The 16,447-nt window shown below is 40.8% G+C and overlaps 1 protein-coding gene across 1 annotated transcript in view; it reads left to right on the plus strand.

Moving 5' to 3' along the window:
* The first annotated feature begins 9,692 nt into the window (after nt 1-9,692).
* The window catches only part of NCAM2 (neural cell adhesion molecule 2), a 317,334-nt gene continuing 310,579 nt past the window's right edge, over nt 9,693-16,447 (plus strand). The window contains exon 1 of the mRNA XM_054812538.1: nt 9,693-9,874. Coding sequence (XP_054668513.1) covers nt 9,823-9,874 — 52 coding nt within the window. The 5' untranslated portion in view covers nt 9,693-9,822. The remainder of the gene's footprint in view (nt 9,875-16,447) is intronic.

The following is a 16,447-nucleotide window of genomic DNA, read 5'->3' on the forward strand; positions in this document are numbered from 1 at the left end:
GGAGGAAATATTCCCAAGACGACCAGCATGCCAAAAGAAAGGAAAATACTGCAGAAAGATTTAAATAATTCTTTCTCTTGCAGCTTGGGAATCGTATGACAGAGTCATAGAATCACAGAAGGGCTGAGGCAGGAAGGCACCTCTTGAGATCCTCTAGTCCAACACCTCTGATCAAGCAGGGTCAGCCAGAGCAGGTTGACCGGGACCGTGTCCAATCAGGTTTCAAGTATCTCCAAGGACAGAGACTCAACAACCTCTCTAGGAATCCATCCTCAAAGTAAGAGATTTATCTTAATTTTAAATGGTGTTTCCTATATTTCAGTTTGTGCCCGTTGCCTCTTGCCCTGTCACTGGACACCACTGAGAAGAGTCCAGCTCCACCTTCTTTCCTGTCCTCCATCATATATTTTTACACACTGATAAAATCCCCCCAAAATTTCTTGGTTCCGGGCTGAATACTCCCAGCTCTCTCAGCCTCCCCTCATATATCAGATGCTCCAAGCCCTTAATCATCCCTGTGGCCCTGCACTGGACCCACCCCAGTACATCTCTGCCTCTCTGGTACTGGGGAACCCAGCACTGGACCCAGCACTCCAAACGTGTCTCGCCATGGCTGAGCAGAGGGAAGGATCACCTCCCTTGATCTGCTGGAAACGCTCTGCATAATGTAGCCCAGGAGGTTACTGGTCATCTTTGCCGTGAGGGCTCATTGCTGGCTCCAGGTCAGCTTGGTGTCCACCAGCACCCCCCGCGGCCGAGTCGTCTTGTTTGCCTCAGCTATAAGTTTCTAATTTCTTTCTTCTGCAAAGGAAACTTTGATAAAAACTTTGTGTATGATCCTTTATGATCTTTTCTGCCAACACGGATAGTCTTAAGTCAAAAAAATATTTTTATTTCAGTAAGTAACCTGGGTCCAAAGCAGACAATGCCATGGAGGTACTACTCTTTATTTCCATATGCCTTCAGTGGGTCTTGATCCCCTATATTTCTGCAAGTAGAGGGAATAATCCAGTCCTAAACCAGTTTTTAATTCTTTCTACAGATTTTGGTTATGTTCTGGTGAGTTGCCAAATTAAACAAACAGGAAATCCTCATGAAAAGTATTTTTTAAAATATTTTTTATTAATCCTTTATATAATATTTTCCCTTTCTAACTCTCTTTCTGACAAATACTGATCCTTCCCAACCCTCCGCCCTTTTTTTTCCTATGAAGTACAAGTCAGCACACCAATATATACAGTACACTGATTTCTCTTGCTTGTCAAAAACATAACTGATGATTTCATCAGTGTTATTGGCACAGTTGTTGCAAAAAAGGATTTCTTAGCTTGTTTTCCCTGACGATCTTGCTTCTTCTGCAGTAATGTAAATATTCTGCAGCATCATACTTTATCTGTGGCAACTGTGAGATTTTAAAACGTACTTTTTGTTTTCAAAGAATGTATCTATCTAGAACTCGGAGGCTTCTACATATGAAGTTGTAAGAGAGGTTTCTTATAATTTTTTAAATATTGTTAAATGTTGGGTCTAAATTACAGGAGACATTGCCAGAAGGATGACCTGAGTTTAATTCTGAGTACCGATCTCATTTACTGTGCTTCCAGCTGTTCTGAGGCGTAAATAAACTATCGCTGTTGAATAGTCCAAGTTTTAAGAGCCTGAATATATGCATAGACATCATGTGTACCTGAAAACAGGAACTGAAACACCTGGAAACTAGATCTTTGAGGTCGTGGTTTTACAAGTATTTCAGTAGAAAGAGATCTTTATGCTTTCACAGGGCCAGTCAGGCTCTGAGAAGGTTGAGGTCTGCTCACATAAAACAGTCAGGAAAATTTAGGCCTTCATATATTTTAAAGTTTATTTCCCAGCTAGATTTTTCTCAGGTTTTCAGCTTGTTACACATAGCTCTATGGAACACGTTTCCTTGTGTGATAAAATTCCCAAATACAACCCCTCCCAAACCAATACATTAAATTAATTATTCATGTAATTTAAAAAATGCATTCAAATTTTAACTCTGTTAAAACTGGTGTAAAAATTCTCTTTCAAAATTTATTTTTCACTCCTTGTTATTTAATTATAGCTACATCTAAACAGAAGAAATTAATCATAAAAAGGCATAAGCAAATGCATTGTAAACCCATTATTATTTTATACACGTTTAATTTCAGAATGATTCTCACCAACATATCTGTGTACCATTGGTTGTTTGCTTCCCTATTTTAAGTTAAATATCTTTCCACGTGAGTTTTTCTTTGCCCAGAGAATTTTTAATGCCCTACAAGATGTATTGTGCCATAACTATTGTTCTTGACATACCACACTCTGTTAATGTGGGTAATAAATAAATAAATAAATAATTGAATGGTTGAAATAAACTCTGGAAAATTATGTATCTCCAAAGCAAAATCCTATTTTATGTGTCTATGTACTTTGGATAACATAGATTTGCTTAACAATACAAGATTTCCCCCCATTTTTAAGACAAATGTCATAACACCCTGACATTTGCCAACTCAAATGGTTATTTATTAGAAAGCATTCATTATTTACATTGAAAATCTGAACAAGAAAGCGATGAAAAAAGGAGATGCCTGTTCTACTTAAGGATCTTGGAAATTTATTTAAAATTTTTCCATAAAGACAATTTTTTAAAAAAAATTATGGAAGATATGTGCAGTATTGCAATCTGGCTTTGAAGTGAGTTGAAAGGTTGATGGAGTCAGTTGCTGTTAAAAAACCCCACTGTCTGTGGGTGTAAAAATAATTCACTATCAAGAGTTCGTTCTCGTCTGTAGTACTGTGCTTATTTCCTTACCTTACTAAAAGTCGTAACAGACATTGAAGGATAATGAAGAACATATTAGAAAGACAGGAAGAAAAGCAGATGAGAAAATGAATAAATTGGGATCACCTCATTTAGAAAAGATATAGGAGGGTGTTTATTTTTATAATACAGCATCTAGAGAAACCAAACGGAGCACTCTTATCTTTCAAAACTCATCAAATTTAAAACTAATGAAAGAAAATGTTGTGTAACTGACATGGCTAACCTTTGAAACTGCTTGCTGTATCAAGATGCTAGAAGATGTCACGAGCTCAGAATATCTCAGTAAAGGAGCAGATGTCTCCTCATGAATAAGAACTTCTGAATTTGTGGATCTAAAATTAAATTAACAGGTAAGTGTTGGTATAAACTATGGGGTTTAGATCACATGTCTTTATAACAGTCTGGATTTAAAATCCACATTCTTTTGAATTTTCTGTCATTGTTTAATTGATAATCTCTTCCTGAATTCACAGCTGAACACTTTAATTGTGACCTTTCCTCCACGTTGAGAACTGGAGATGTGGACACAGTTCTTTTATCACTTGCAGAAATCAATATATTCAAAATTAAATGTGTTCCCTTTCCCCCAATTTTATTTATGTATACAAATAAAGACCTGTTTCTAAGTTCTTCATGAAGTTTCCACTGACTGTTGACTTCCCGCATATCAGCCATCATACCTCCTAGCTCACTTGTATCACGTATAAGTCAACAATTACCCAGTTCCAATGAAAACTGGGACAGTGGTGTGGATCAGGGTGGTCGGATGTCTCTGAATCCCAGATACTCTAACCTGGGCAGTGCTTAAAATGTGCAGCACATTTAGCATCACGATATACAACTGTTACCCAAAGGTATCCATAAACTTTCTAATTTTCACTTTATGTCTAATTTTACATTCGATAGATAACTTTTCTTTCTTTGGTCTGGGGTTTTGTATGTTTTTAGTCTTTGCTGTTAATGAAAGCATGGATGGCTGAATAAGTGTGATTTCCATTTTGTTCTGAATGTCTCTGAAATTCATCATGATTCAAAGCACTTCAGGGAACAAGTTTCACAGTTACAGAACAGCCGCTGAGAAAGGTCTGTGTTTTGCACACACAACCACTTTAAAAACAACTGCTCTTCAAATTCTCACCATGTAGCAACCATTCTTTGCTATTCCACATGCTGAAATAACTTCTGCACACCTTGGCTAAGGCCAGCAAATCTTGTTCTCTCTTCTTCGGTGCTGCAGTAATAAAATATTCTTGAAGGTCCCTCCAATTAACTTAACTGATATTGTGCTAAACCAGATATTAGTACTTGCATGATCTGGTAATACAGTTCATGGAGGAGTAACTTTTACCTAAGAGATGGTAACAAATGGCTGGTGGGACTTCACTAAGCAAAAGCAGGTGTTTACACCTGTCAGGCATGAAGGTGACAGTTCCAATGAGCTAAGGAAATGTGATTTATGAAACATTGTTTGATAGCATCCAAAATATTCCCAGATTTAAAAAAAAAAAAAAAATCTTTGCTCTGGAAATTGTACAAAATAAACTATTGCTAACTAATAGGAAAGAAGTGCTAGCATGCTAGCATGAAAAAATGTGGGGTGGTGTGCGTTCATAAGCAGCCCATAAAAGAGGTAAAGTACACAACTGCCATGTAGCTGAATATGTGAATATGTAGGCAGTTATATTTAAGCCAGCTGGAGCACCTTAGCATTGGCAGTTTCATTCTCAGGTAAAATAATCAATGTGTCCATAATCCTGCCCAAGTATCTGAAGCTGATAGTGATGGGATAATAACTGTTGAGAGTTCATGTTTTCTGAGTGACTGAGAAAAGGAATAGAGTCACAGGTCTCGAAACGCGGTAAAGCTGGAAGATATGAAAATCTGTCTCTAGAGTTCAGACGAGTTACCTTTTCTCATCTCTCAAATGCTAATTTTGCTGCACTAGACACAGAAGTGTACAATGCTTCTTTCAGACATATAAATTCAGCTTATTGATTTCTTTTGTCAGCACAATGTTTTGCATTGTAATCAAATTAGCACACTGTACTTCAAGCAACCTTGCTATCTTCAAAAATTAAGCAGTCGTCCTTACCTGGACAAAATTATTTTACACATGCCCTTGTCATTATTCGGTTCCAGAAATGATACAGGAAATTATCCTCCCTATACAAAATCCATGAGTCTCTTCTTAGTATCTGAATAATTTCAATATTAAGTTTCTCTAACAGAAAGGAGAGTTCTTTATTTAAAGTGACTTGAAACAGAATGGAAACAATGTTTCTGACTTTCTCATAAAATGTTAATCCAAAATGATAGTAATTTTAGATCTTTATGAAAGTCTCTATAAAATGTTAAGAACTTGAAACATAACAGTGGTGCAAACATTTATGAAACTGTCTTTTGTTTATTGTGCATCATTTCCTCACCACAATAATGCTGTTGTTCACTGTTGTATAATTTATCTTAGTGCCACTTTAATTGTGTTTTCAGCGTTCATAGGAAAGCATCCTATTTGGGATAATTACTCACTTTGGAGATGATCAGCAATTTGGTTCATGAGCACCTCTGAAAATTACCCTGTCTGCAGAAGGCATTTCCCTACAAGTGCAACATACCCAGTGGTTTGCGAGAAAGGGTATTTTGTCTTTTCTCTTTTCCTTTTCTCCTTTCCTGTCCCCAAAAATATTTGCTAATTGCTCTAGGACGTGCCAATTTCCTTACAACTCTTCGCTAGTTATTTCTAGACATATGATCTCTCTGTGCTTTCTTTCTAACTGTGCCATTATCGTAAGCTCCCCTAAAATTCTCAGCTAATTTTAAGGTGCTTCCTTAACATTCCAGTTTATGTAAGACAAGCAAGCAAATCCAGCTGGATCTCTTAGCAACTTGGGTGTCCACAGGGAAACATGTATTTCAGTATAAATATCCATTATGAAATCATCATGAAGATTTAAGTTTCTGTATTTAATTACATTTGCATTGAACATGCAATCATCAATCATTTAAAAATAAAGTAATCCTTGCAAAAACACCATGGAGATGTTTCTTGACAAACAAGTTCAGTCACAGCAAGTTTACAGATCCTCAGTTCTTGGAAACTGACTGAAGCGCAGTGATGACAGCTTAAATGGCTCTGCTGCCAGAGCCTGATTTTGCCACTTTTATTCATACCAACTGATAGGCTACTGTATAAACAATCCCACTGAGCGAAGTAAGTAAGTAACATGGGGGAAATTAATTCTTCCTGTCTTTTTTGCTAACTTCACAGGTAGTAAATCTTTGTAGGAGAAAAGCTGCATATGACAGCACAGTTGTGAAAGCTGGAGGCTGCTGCGTGTCAGATAAAAGACAGGGAACTTACAGATACATCCACTTACATTCTGAGTATGGTATCCCTAAAGATCCAAGGTACTGATCAAACATGTATGTAATACTAGGTAATATTTTCCCTTCTTTTCCCCTACGATTTTTCCAGCAAGTCTTTTCAGTCACTGGAGTTCTATTTTAATTGCTTTGAGAATCTATCAAAGTTATTTCCCCACCATTGGAATAACTGCCCCGGCAGAATGATTATTACGCTTCTTGATGTTGCACCTCTTGGCCGTTCACATGGGATAATGCTCACTGTAGTTTATTTCTGGTCCTATTTTTAAATTTACATAGCATGAAAATCTGTTTGTTTTCTGCCAGCGTGTTTGTTATGCATATGATATTATCCAGAAATCATGTTTTCTAATTCCATAGTCTTAAGTACAGCCATTAAACTCCATGTCAGTCTTCCCCCCCCCGCCCCCCAGTAAACAGTGCACTCTTTGAAGAAAAATGCTGTTAGCCAAAGAATGGCAAATAGTACAGGTGTGTTCTTACTGATACCGATTAATGCTTTACAGCACTTCAAAATGCTCATATTTTGTTTCATTTAATGTATGGTCACAAACACCAAGAGTCATATAGCTCCGGATGCAGAAAAGCTGAGTGCTGCTTCTGCATCTTCCTAATCTCTGTTTGCGTGACCTCAGTGTGATATGCTGTTGTGGTTCACTATGATACACTTTTTTACAGATAATTCTTCTGTAACAAAGGAGTTGTTCCGTAAGCAGCAGAAACAATGAAGCCCTGCATAGTTATGTACTTTGTCCCCTCCTCTCCATCCTTGCACTGCACTGTCTCAGGATCTGTGCGTACACCTTTTAGGTGGTGTATGTAACAGAGTGCTTGGAGCTACATGTCTACTGACAGAAAAAACAGCTGCTGCCTCCTCCTTCAGTGAGGTCTCTGTATTTTACAGTAGTACTACAAGAATGTGATTATCTTTGAGTTTTATATCCATCTTTTGTTGTTTTACTCCATTGCTTCAGAGAGGCGAAGAGCATGTTCCTCTTTTCCGTGAGAAGCTAGACGAAAGCCAGATTTCTCTAAACCCTGTCGCAATATGGCGTGGACAGCCTACACGGTGGGATCTGTTCGCTGCTGCAGACAAGTAATTCAGCAGGCTTGTCAAGACAAGAAATCCAGTTTGGAAGCAAAGCATCCTCCTCCCATTTCAAAGGAGCAACAACGGGCCACTCAGATCTGACACTGGTGAAATTCTCATATTTAGGGTTTAAAATATGCAAACTTGGGATAGTAGCATTCTTTCTATTATGTTTAGTTCTCATGGGGCAGAGACTTCTACTTGCTTCTGTACTGTGTCTTGGTGGGGCGTCTGCTGTACGTGATTTCAGTCCTTCCACCTAATCACCCGTGCCGATCAAGCTGCTTCTGTACTACTTTTGCCTCTTATTTAAAACAGACTATAATAGATGTTAAGGCATGTGTGCAAGTTATTTGGGTTTATTTATTAATACTGGTTTTATTTTCTCTATTTATTCCACTTTTGCTGGGTGGTAATGATCAAAACACGTTAAAATCAAGGATAAATTTGACAAATTTGGCATCCAATCCATCTCATAGTGAGGGTTTCTTGCTTTTTGCCCAGTAAGATTTATATTTCTTTTTCTAAGGTTTCTAATCTAGTATTTGTTTGCATCATCTTTCTGTATTAATCTATTAATGATGTCTATTTCTGTAATTGGGTAATGGGGGCTGACGGAACCTTCTTAACCTGGGACAACTCCTTCACCAAAATGCTTCTTTTTGTTGTGCTTTCCCGAACCTGCACTAAAGGCCCCAGCCAGAAGTTTCCGCAGTTAGGCATCTCTCCCGACATTCGGGAGCAGAATGGCTCCTAAATATAAATCCAGTTCTCACCTAAAAGGCTTTGCTGAAGCTGCCATATTTTGGATTTCCAAAACCGTATGAGGAATTAACAGCTCTAAGCCCACTTAAATATACATGGAAATGAATCTGTTCATTCTATACTAGGTTACAAAAATCTTCAGTTTCAAGAGCAGGGTCACGTGGTGTGTAGTTGAGCAATAAGGTTCTGATTTATGTGCTGTAGATTAATGAACCAACGGCACAAAAGCTCTCACTCTCCCCTCTACCAGCATTTCTGTACGTCTTCCCAAGCGTCCTAAAACATCATCTGAGGAGAGCCTTCCCGTTTTATCACACAGCTTGTCGATCCCAGCAAGATCTGGCTACATAGTTTCTTCCCCCTATATTTCCTAACTTTGTAAGACGACTGTGCAGCAAGAGTCAAGCTGAAGATACCGATCGGGTGATTTGTATTAGTTTTCTGCAAAGGGATTTCCTGTCTCCCTCCTCCTCCCCAAAACCCAAATCCTCTTGAAAAGGGCAAAAAAAGGGTTGGGAAAAATTATTAGGGATGTGTTAATTTGGATTAATCTTTTATTAACTATTATGACTGCTGCTTCACATTAATATAAATCCACTTCTATCTCCTTCCATTTATCATACAGGTGGTGACAAATTTATAGAAGCTGCTTTGGAGACCATAGCTTAATTAGCACCAGAAAAAAAAACCCAAAACCAAAACCACCCCCCCCCCCCCACGTCCTCAAAGTCAAGCTGGGGAAAATTTCACTTCTTTACTTTAGGGCAGGTTTTTTCCTTACAAAGCAAGATCCTCAGTGAGACAGCACTGAGGCATCAAAAAGGTAAGCAATTTTTTTTTTTATCGGTTTGGTTTCACGCAGCCGTAAATGGCAGCGGCATTCTGTCCCCCCTGTACCGCTACCAGAAGTCAAGGCAGGTGAGCTCCGCGCAGCGAAACGAACCGCTATAAACCCAAGGCGCTTCGCTGCAGACGCGCCCGTGCGGGAGGCACGCGGCTGTCCCGCTGCCGCACGTTACGGCGCGCGGGAGGAGAGGGGTCCCCGCGCGGGCCGCCCGCTTCCGCCCACAGGCGCCTCGCGGCAGCGGGCGGCACGCGCCCGCCGCCCCCTAACAGAAGCCCCGCGGGCAGCCGTTGAGGGCGACGCGGCCGCGAGCCAGGGCGCTGCCGGGGTGGGGGCAGGGGGTACCAGAGCCGCGCCAGCCCCCGTGGTGCGCCCCACCTCGCACGCGGGGTCGAGGCGCCGGTCTCGGCTCTCCCTGCCCGGGAGGCTGGGGCTTCCCGATGGGCTGCTCAGTCAAGCTGCCGCCTCTCCCTTTAGGCTGTCTCCCCTCAATAGACAGCGGGGTGGGGGGGGAGCAGTTTCCGAGGGGCCGCCGTGGCAAGGCAGAGGAGTTGCCTCCCCCCCCCCCGGGGGGGTGGGCTGTCAGTGGGCGGGGAGGGAGAGAGGCTTGGAGCCGGCGGCCGCCTCTCAGAACAGCGGAAGAATTTTCCGGCGCTGCCGCTCGTCGGTGGTTTGGCCGTGCGTGTGGCGCGGAGGGATCCGCGCGGGCCGCCGTGTGCCCGCCTCCTGCGCGGCGGCCGCTGCCTCCCTGATATAGTGCGGCACGGGGAGGCGCTGGCAGTCACTTGGCGAGCGGCGCTCCGCGGGTGCGGGGCTGTGCGGTCGGGCGCGGACGGCAGCGGGGTTTTGCCTGGGCTGCTCGAGCACCTCCAACTTGGAACTGTCCACCGGCGCCAGCTCCTGAACATGAGCCTCCTGCCTCTCTACCTGCTCGGATTGCTCCTCAGTAGCGGGCAAGGTAGGAGCGGGGCTGCCTCTCTCTCTTTTTTTTTTTTTTTTTTTTAATTATTATTCTTACCTATACTGTCTGCTCGCTCAGATTAACACATAACCGGATAAGAAATGGAGCAAAAATAAAGCAATGTATCATCCTGGAACCAAATTAAAAAGGACCTAAAACTTGCTTCATCGCCCTCCCCTCCCTTTTTTTTTTTCTTAAGTATTCAAGGTGGGGAGAGGTATCATTTATGAGGAAAAAGAAAGAAAAGCTAGAAGCTGCTAAGTGCACTTAGCTGCTTTCCATGGGGTTTTGCCTTTTTTTGGGCGATAAATGTGGGAGGGAGATCGAGCGATTAAAAAAAAATACATGTATCTGCCAGAGATCGTGCTTTAGAATATGCGTCTGCTGGAGGGGAAGGCAACGTGGGCTTCATTTCTAGGACCAGAGAGAAGTGCTGTCGGTAGAGCCAGTGCGAAAGCTGACCTCAAGTCTGCCTGTCGGGGTTTCTCCTCTTCCGAAGACCGTTCCTCGCTTTGCGGGGACACCGAGCCCCCCGGCTCGGGGGTGGCTGCGGAGGGGAGGGACACACACACACACACACACACACACACGACACGGCCGCGGGCGTGTGCGCGGATGCAGAGACTTTCCGAAATGAAATAACGCCGCGGAGGCAGGTGTGTGTGTGTGCGGAGACGGGGCGTGCTGGGTTGCGCCTCTGGGCACTGTTCGCCTTTTGCATATGTATGTGCGTATATACATATAGCGCTTCGTAAGATACGGACTTGGGTATTGTGGTGTGGCTGGGTTTTGGTTGTTTGGTTTTTGTTTTGTGTTTCGGGTTTTTTTTTTTGTGAGGTGGGTGTTGAAATTTTCATTTATTTATTTTTTTATTTTGGATGTCACCGATGTGATTGCTTGAGGATTTGTGCTACTTTAGGAGACGGGGAGGGGAAGGGCCGCCGGGAGCGCGTTCGTGCGGGGTGCGACAGGGCGGGGGTGCCCCTCGGTGAGGGATAATTGCGGCGTTTCGAAACTGTTCGGGCAAGTTTCTGGCGTTCATTTGGGGCCGAACCGGGCTGCTGGGCCGCCTGTGCCTCCTGTGGGATGCCCGCTGCGAGACGCCTGAGCGCGCTACATTGCTTGCACCTGAGGGCATGGGCGGGGGCCCACGCTTGGGTCCTTCTTAAGGAGGTTTCAGACGGGGGGGGGGAAGCTCCCACCTGGGTGTCAGCGGAGGCGCGGGAGCGGCGGGGATCGGCCGTCGGCCCCTGGTGCCGTCGCCTTGCAGCAGGGGGCGGCAGAGCTCCACGGCGGCGGCCGCCGGCGCTCGGGTACTGCCCCGCGCTGGGACGGGGGCGGCTTCGCCTCCCCGCCGCCCCCCTCCGCCCCCGTTGCGGGCACCGAGGGGGGCGCGCCGACGGGTCGGTAAGTGCAGGCACCCGCGCTCTGGAGCGCCGGGACTGAATCTCTCACCCGGACGCTACATGGTGTCTTGTGAGGGGGTAGTGAGATCTGTTGCACTTGAAAAAGGGGTGGGAGGGGGGCATTATGCCTTGGGGTGTTAAGACTGCCGCTCTGAAAGTCTCTTTCAATGCATTTATCGCTAAACCTCATACCATACAGACGTTTTGTCTCGGTGATAAGTAGCAAAGAGCCACCAGATGCTCTCAATTTATATAGCAATGTTTCCGTGCTTTTGCCACCTTGGGATGAGCTCTGGAGGTTTCCCGATGAGCAGCGGTTCAGAAACAGTCCGGAGGCTTTTCAGCATAGCCAGCACTGGGATGGCAGAGGAGGAGGAGAATGAGAAAGCTTCCTTCAGGCTTTGCATTGATCTGCCTAGGTGTAATGTGTATAGAGATGTGGTCTGTGGTTCCTCTAACGGAGGAATGGTAGAAAGCTAGTTTGTGAAGTGTGATTACTGCAGCGTAGGAGGATTACACAGTTTTGGTATCTTACTATCACAAATGTCAAGAGATAAATAATGGAGTGAAATACTAGATGATATTAAGCTGGGTTTTAAAAATTATAGGGGGATAGGTATGAGGGGGAGATGGAAAGAAGAGGAGGAAAACGGAATAAATATCACACTGATAGTAAGTTGTTAGTAGTCTCAATTTAAAAAAAAAAAAGCTTTTTTTTATAATGGTAGTTAATCGTATTGGCAGGGGCAAAGAGTAAGATTTTTGAACTGGCTCTAGAAATAACGGGAATTTGCAGCCTCAATCCACAGCAGGGGGCTAGTAAATGGGAGTAGGAAAACATCCTCATATGGAAAGTATTCCCATTTAGGTTGCTAGGGGAGAGGAAAATTCTACAGTGATTTTTTTTTTTTTAATTTTAATAAGTATCATCATGGTGAGAGATTTATTGTGCATTTTTTATTTTATGACACCTCCTTGAAGTAATCATGAGAATTTCTTGAAGTGATTCAAAGAATTTGAGAGGCTATTCCAAAAACTCTTGGGATTTATCTTCTTTTGGGAATGCAGTGATAGGGAACACTTAGATCATCAACTGAAGATTGTGGTGTGTTTGAGGATTTTTTGTTTGTTTTTAAGAAAACTAGTTTTATCTGAGTATTAAATAATGATTATGACTTTTTTATATATTAAAGTAGAGTATGGATGGTTAAGAAAAAGCTAGCAACTAGATTTGGATCATTTGCTTTGGAAATATTGAAAATCTTAGGTTGAGGATTTATATTGCTAATATAGCTGCAGTAGATTTTTATGGAAAAAGACTGAAGCTTTTTCTTTGTGAAGTGCTAGTGTTTAAACTGGGGAGAGGGAACTGTGATGTATTTGTTCCATTTCAGAAAATCAGAGCAGTTTGAAAACAAGTAGCAGACAGCAGCCCCCTCCCCCAGCCCCTTAAGTTGAGAGCTATGAATGTCATAATTATCTACCAGCATCAAATATTCCCTCTATTAATTTCATCACAAGGGAGGAGTTTAACTGGCAATGCTATTACGCTAAAACAAAAGGATTTTTTCTTAACCTTTCAAAGCTGTCCAGACAATTCATCCGGAGCAAACCCCCCAAATTTAATTAGCTTTGCTTTAATAAAAACCAAACCAAAATGTACCCCCCTCCCCGCACACCCCCTAAACCAACAAAATAGCCTGCTCCACTCTATAAATCTGGGTTTTTTACATATGTAGTCATACAACACTCAGAGGAGGCTTCATTGGTTTTTGCTAGTGTCTGGGGATACCAACTTAAAGTGGAGAAATGGACATCTTCCCAGATTGCAAAATCCTATTTCTTTTACCACACTACAAAATACACATTTTTTTAGGTTAGCAAATTTTTGTTAACGTTAGAAAATGTTTTGCTTGTAGAATTTAATCTATTTTACGCTCATCCAGGACATTCATAGGAGTGAGTACTTGTTCAGTCATTGTGTCTAAAGTTTTCTCTTTTCACTGCTTCGATACTGAGTTTGTTTTTGTTTTTCCTAAGCAGTATCTCTTTACAAGTGCTTATAAGGGACTGTTTACTAGTGAGGAACATCCCCCAAAAGAGATGCCAGCATGTATATCTTACATACCACGGTGCAGTGACTTTCTAGAATCTTGGTTCTTTCTGCTTTTTGCATAGGGGATCTATGAAATTTGGAACTTCTTAAATCATTGAGTTTGGCTACTGGATTAAGTGGAACTAATATTTTACTCCAGGTGTATACCAAAATCTGAAAGATATCCTGAGATTTCAGCTAACCATTGTTTTATCCTACCAGTTGATTTATACAACTGCAAAATACATCTACTACCTTCTCCTTTTCACCCTTCAAAAAAAAAATTCAGACAAAAAATGTTTGATTTGCAGTTTTAGCCTATGTAACTCCTCTTCAAGTGAAGATGAGAATCAAAATATCTGCCTGAAAATAAACCATGACTGATGAGATATTCTAAAAGACTGACTTAAGAATGGATGGTTGAGAAATATGTAGTTTTGTTTCATGCACTCCTATTCAAAATGGAGTTAGAGGTATTTTTATCATTTGCAGTGGCTCTAAATCATGAAATGTACAGAAGATAAAATCATAGAGGTAAAGCTTTAAAATCTTTTCTAAGAGGTTGAATAGCATCATTTTGACTGACTCTTTGTCTTGCAGCACAGTTCATGTATTTATTTAGGTAACTAATTATTTGTATCTATGGGAATGTTATTGGAGTGTTATGACCAATTTATGTATGATTTGCCTTCCATGGCCTTATTTTTTTTAACAAGTATTTTGAGAACAAATACTGTATTTGTTTGCCCTTTCATTGACCTTTTCTTTGCAGCACCTTTCCCAAAGTGATTCGTGTTTACTTACTGATTTTCTTCCAATTTAGTCCAGTAATCCCCAGTTACTTTCAGCATATGCCATTTGATTCCAGCACAATCGAGTCAAGCTAATATGACATTTTGGGAAACGTGTTTTAACTACACGGTAATTTGTGGTGGTGAGTTGAAAATCCATTATTGAAAGAGTAAGACAAACTTTTCTAGATAAAGAATTTGGATGATAACTGGTATTCATATTTTAAACAGTTTATACCAACTAATTCATGCCAGATGTTTTATTTGGTTTTTTGTTTGGTTTTTTAACGCACACATTTGTTTTATAAAATAAGGGAGTATACTTGATGAAGCGTATGCTGAGGTTTTACATGTCACAGGTCATTTGAATTTTATTTTTGATATCTCTTGAAATTTAGAAATGGGAGAGACGTGAGAGAAAACTTAAGGATATCCTAATGTATTCAAATCTGAAGGCTCATTGGAGTCTGTTAGACTAGATCCAGGCCTACTGCTATCTGATTTATCACTTGTTGTTTTGACCTAATCAATTAATCATGACCTAATTCTGACCTAGTAATTATGTCCTATCCCCTCCCTTTTTTCTCCTTAGTGTATTTAACTGCTTTCTAGTTTAGGTATTTGAGTAAAATTATTAAATTTTTGGTAACTAGTTTAAAACTCAGAATAATTTGAATATTAAATAAAGCATTCAGAGCACTATTTGCTGTTACTTCAAGAATCTGAGGATGTCCAGCTTCAGTAACATGATTCTGCATTCTGTCACAAAATCTTTTTATTGCTTTTGTAGCTCAGTTTTTTTTTTTAATACTGTGATTGTATGGATTTGGATATTTTTAAAGGATATCAGGAAAATGGAAAGAGTTAATTCAAAATAGCAATATACTCTTCAAATGTCTTGTGTTATGCTATAACATCTTGAGTGGAGTATCTTCAAAATACATGGCTAAATTCTTATATTAGTTATCATTTGACTGATGATATTAATTGGAGAAGACATTTTCTGATTTGCTCTGCTGTAGATGTGCTCAGAATCTACCTCTTACTTTATTGAATGAAAGCAATAAAAGTCAAAGGAATAAAAAACGTAAACAGGAAGAGTCAATTATCTGACTACAGGTATTTGTGTGGACAGTTTATGATATTAAAATCTTTTTGTACTGAAAAAGAGATCCATTTAAAAGTTACTGAAAAAATTATGTGGAAAGGAAACAAAGAGTACATGTGCATACACAAGTCTACTTTTTAGAAAACACTGTTTAACAGAACCCCGAAGCCTTTGAATAACCTGCATTCGAGTAGCTCCATGGAAGCATTGTTGGTTGCACTAATCCAGAGGCTGCCACACTGAGCAGAAGTCAGTTGACTTCTGTGGGTTTTGGAGCTGTGGAGTACGTGAAGGCATCTCTTAAAATGGCAGGAGGTAAATGGCTTTCATTTTTGAATTGACATGAGATAGGACAATGCTATCCACTTATGCTGCTGTTATGATTTAGGAAATTCTGATTAACAGAAGATTTTTCTCTTTGTATCCATGCATCAAAACCTAGATCATTAATGACATGACATGGGACTAGTGGCTTGAACTACAAATATAAAGTAAGATCTAGTACAGAATGAGATATTTATAATGTAGTTACTAAATATGAACAAGACTATGAGCATTGTGGCCAAACTCCACTGATTCTAGTCAGAGGAAAACTTCCATTGACTAAAGTTTGTCTTTGCATGAGAAACAGGACCAGTTCTTTAAAAGCAATTATTTTACTGTCTCAAGTTAATTTGGGAAGGAGGTAGATGGTGAAATGTATCAACTAAAAATAGGTTTCTGCCTATTTAAGAACACTCTTACCATTTGAAAACCAAACCCAAGCATGTTCTGAAATGTTTTACCTGTGTTCTGCTCCTTTTAGAAAATAAAAAAAGCAGTTCTTTGATTTCATCTGTTCTTTAATATGATACATAAGGAGCACTGCAAATAGGATGAAGAGATCAAGTCTTTTAAAAATCTATTTGAAGAAATAATTTTGGTAAGCCTGGAGATCTGCTAACCAAGGTTCTCATTTGCCACCAGTTTCTGTGATCTAAGTATAATTCTGTCTGAAATATCTTGTGGATGGACAACATCCAGATAAACTTGGGAAGCAACATTAAGTACTGTGGGGGTTTAGTCAGCTTCTTCATTGGTCCTTCCTAGCATTACTGCAATAAATTTCTTCTTATCCAAGTACTATATGAGTTCCTTCAAGAACTAGCTTTCCATAAAAACATTGACATG

Source organism: Grus americana, chromosome 1 (assembly GCF_028858705.1).
Source record: "Grus americana isolate bGruAme1 chromosome 1, bGruAme1.mat, whole genome shotgun sequence".
Classification (NCBI taxonomy): domain Eukaryota; kingdom Metazoa; phylum Chordata; class Aves; order Gruiformes; family Gruidae; genus Grus; species Grus americana.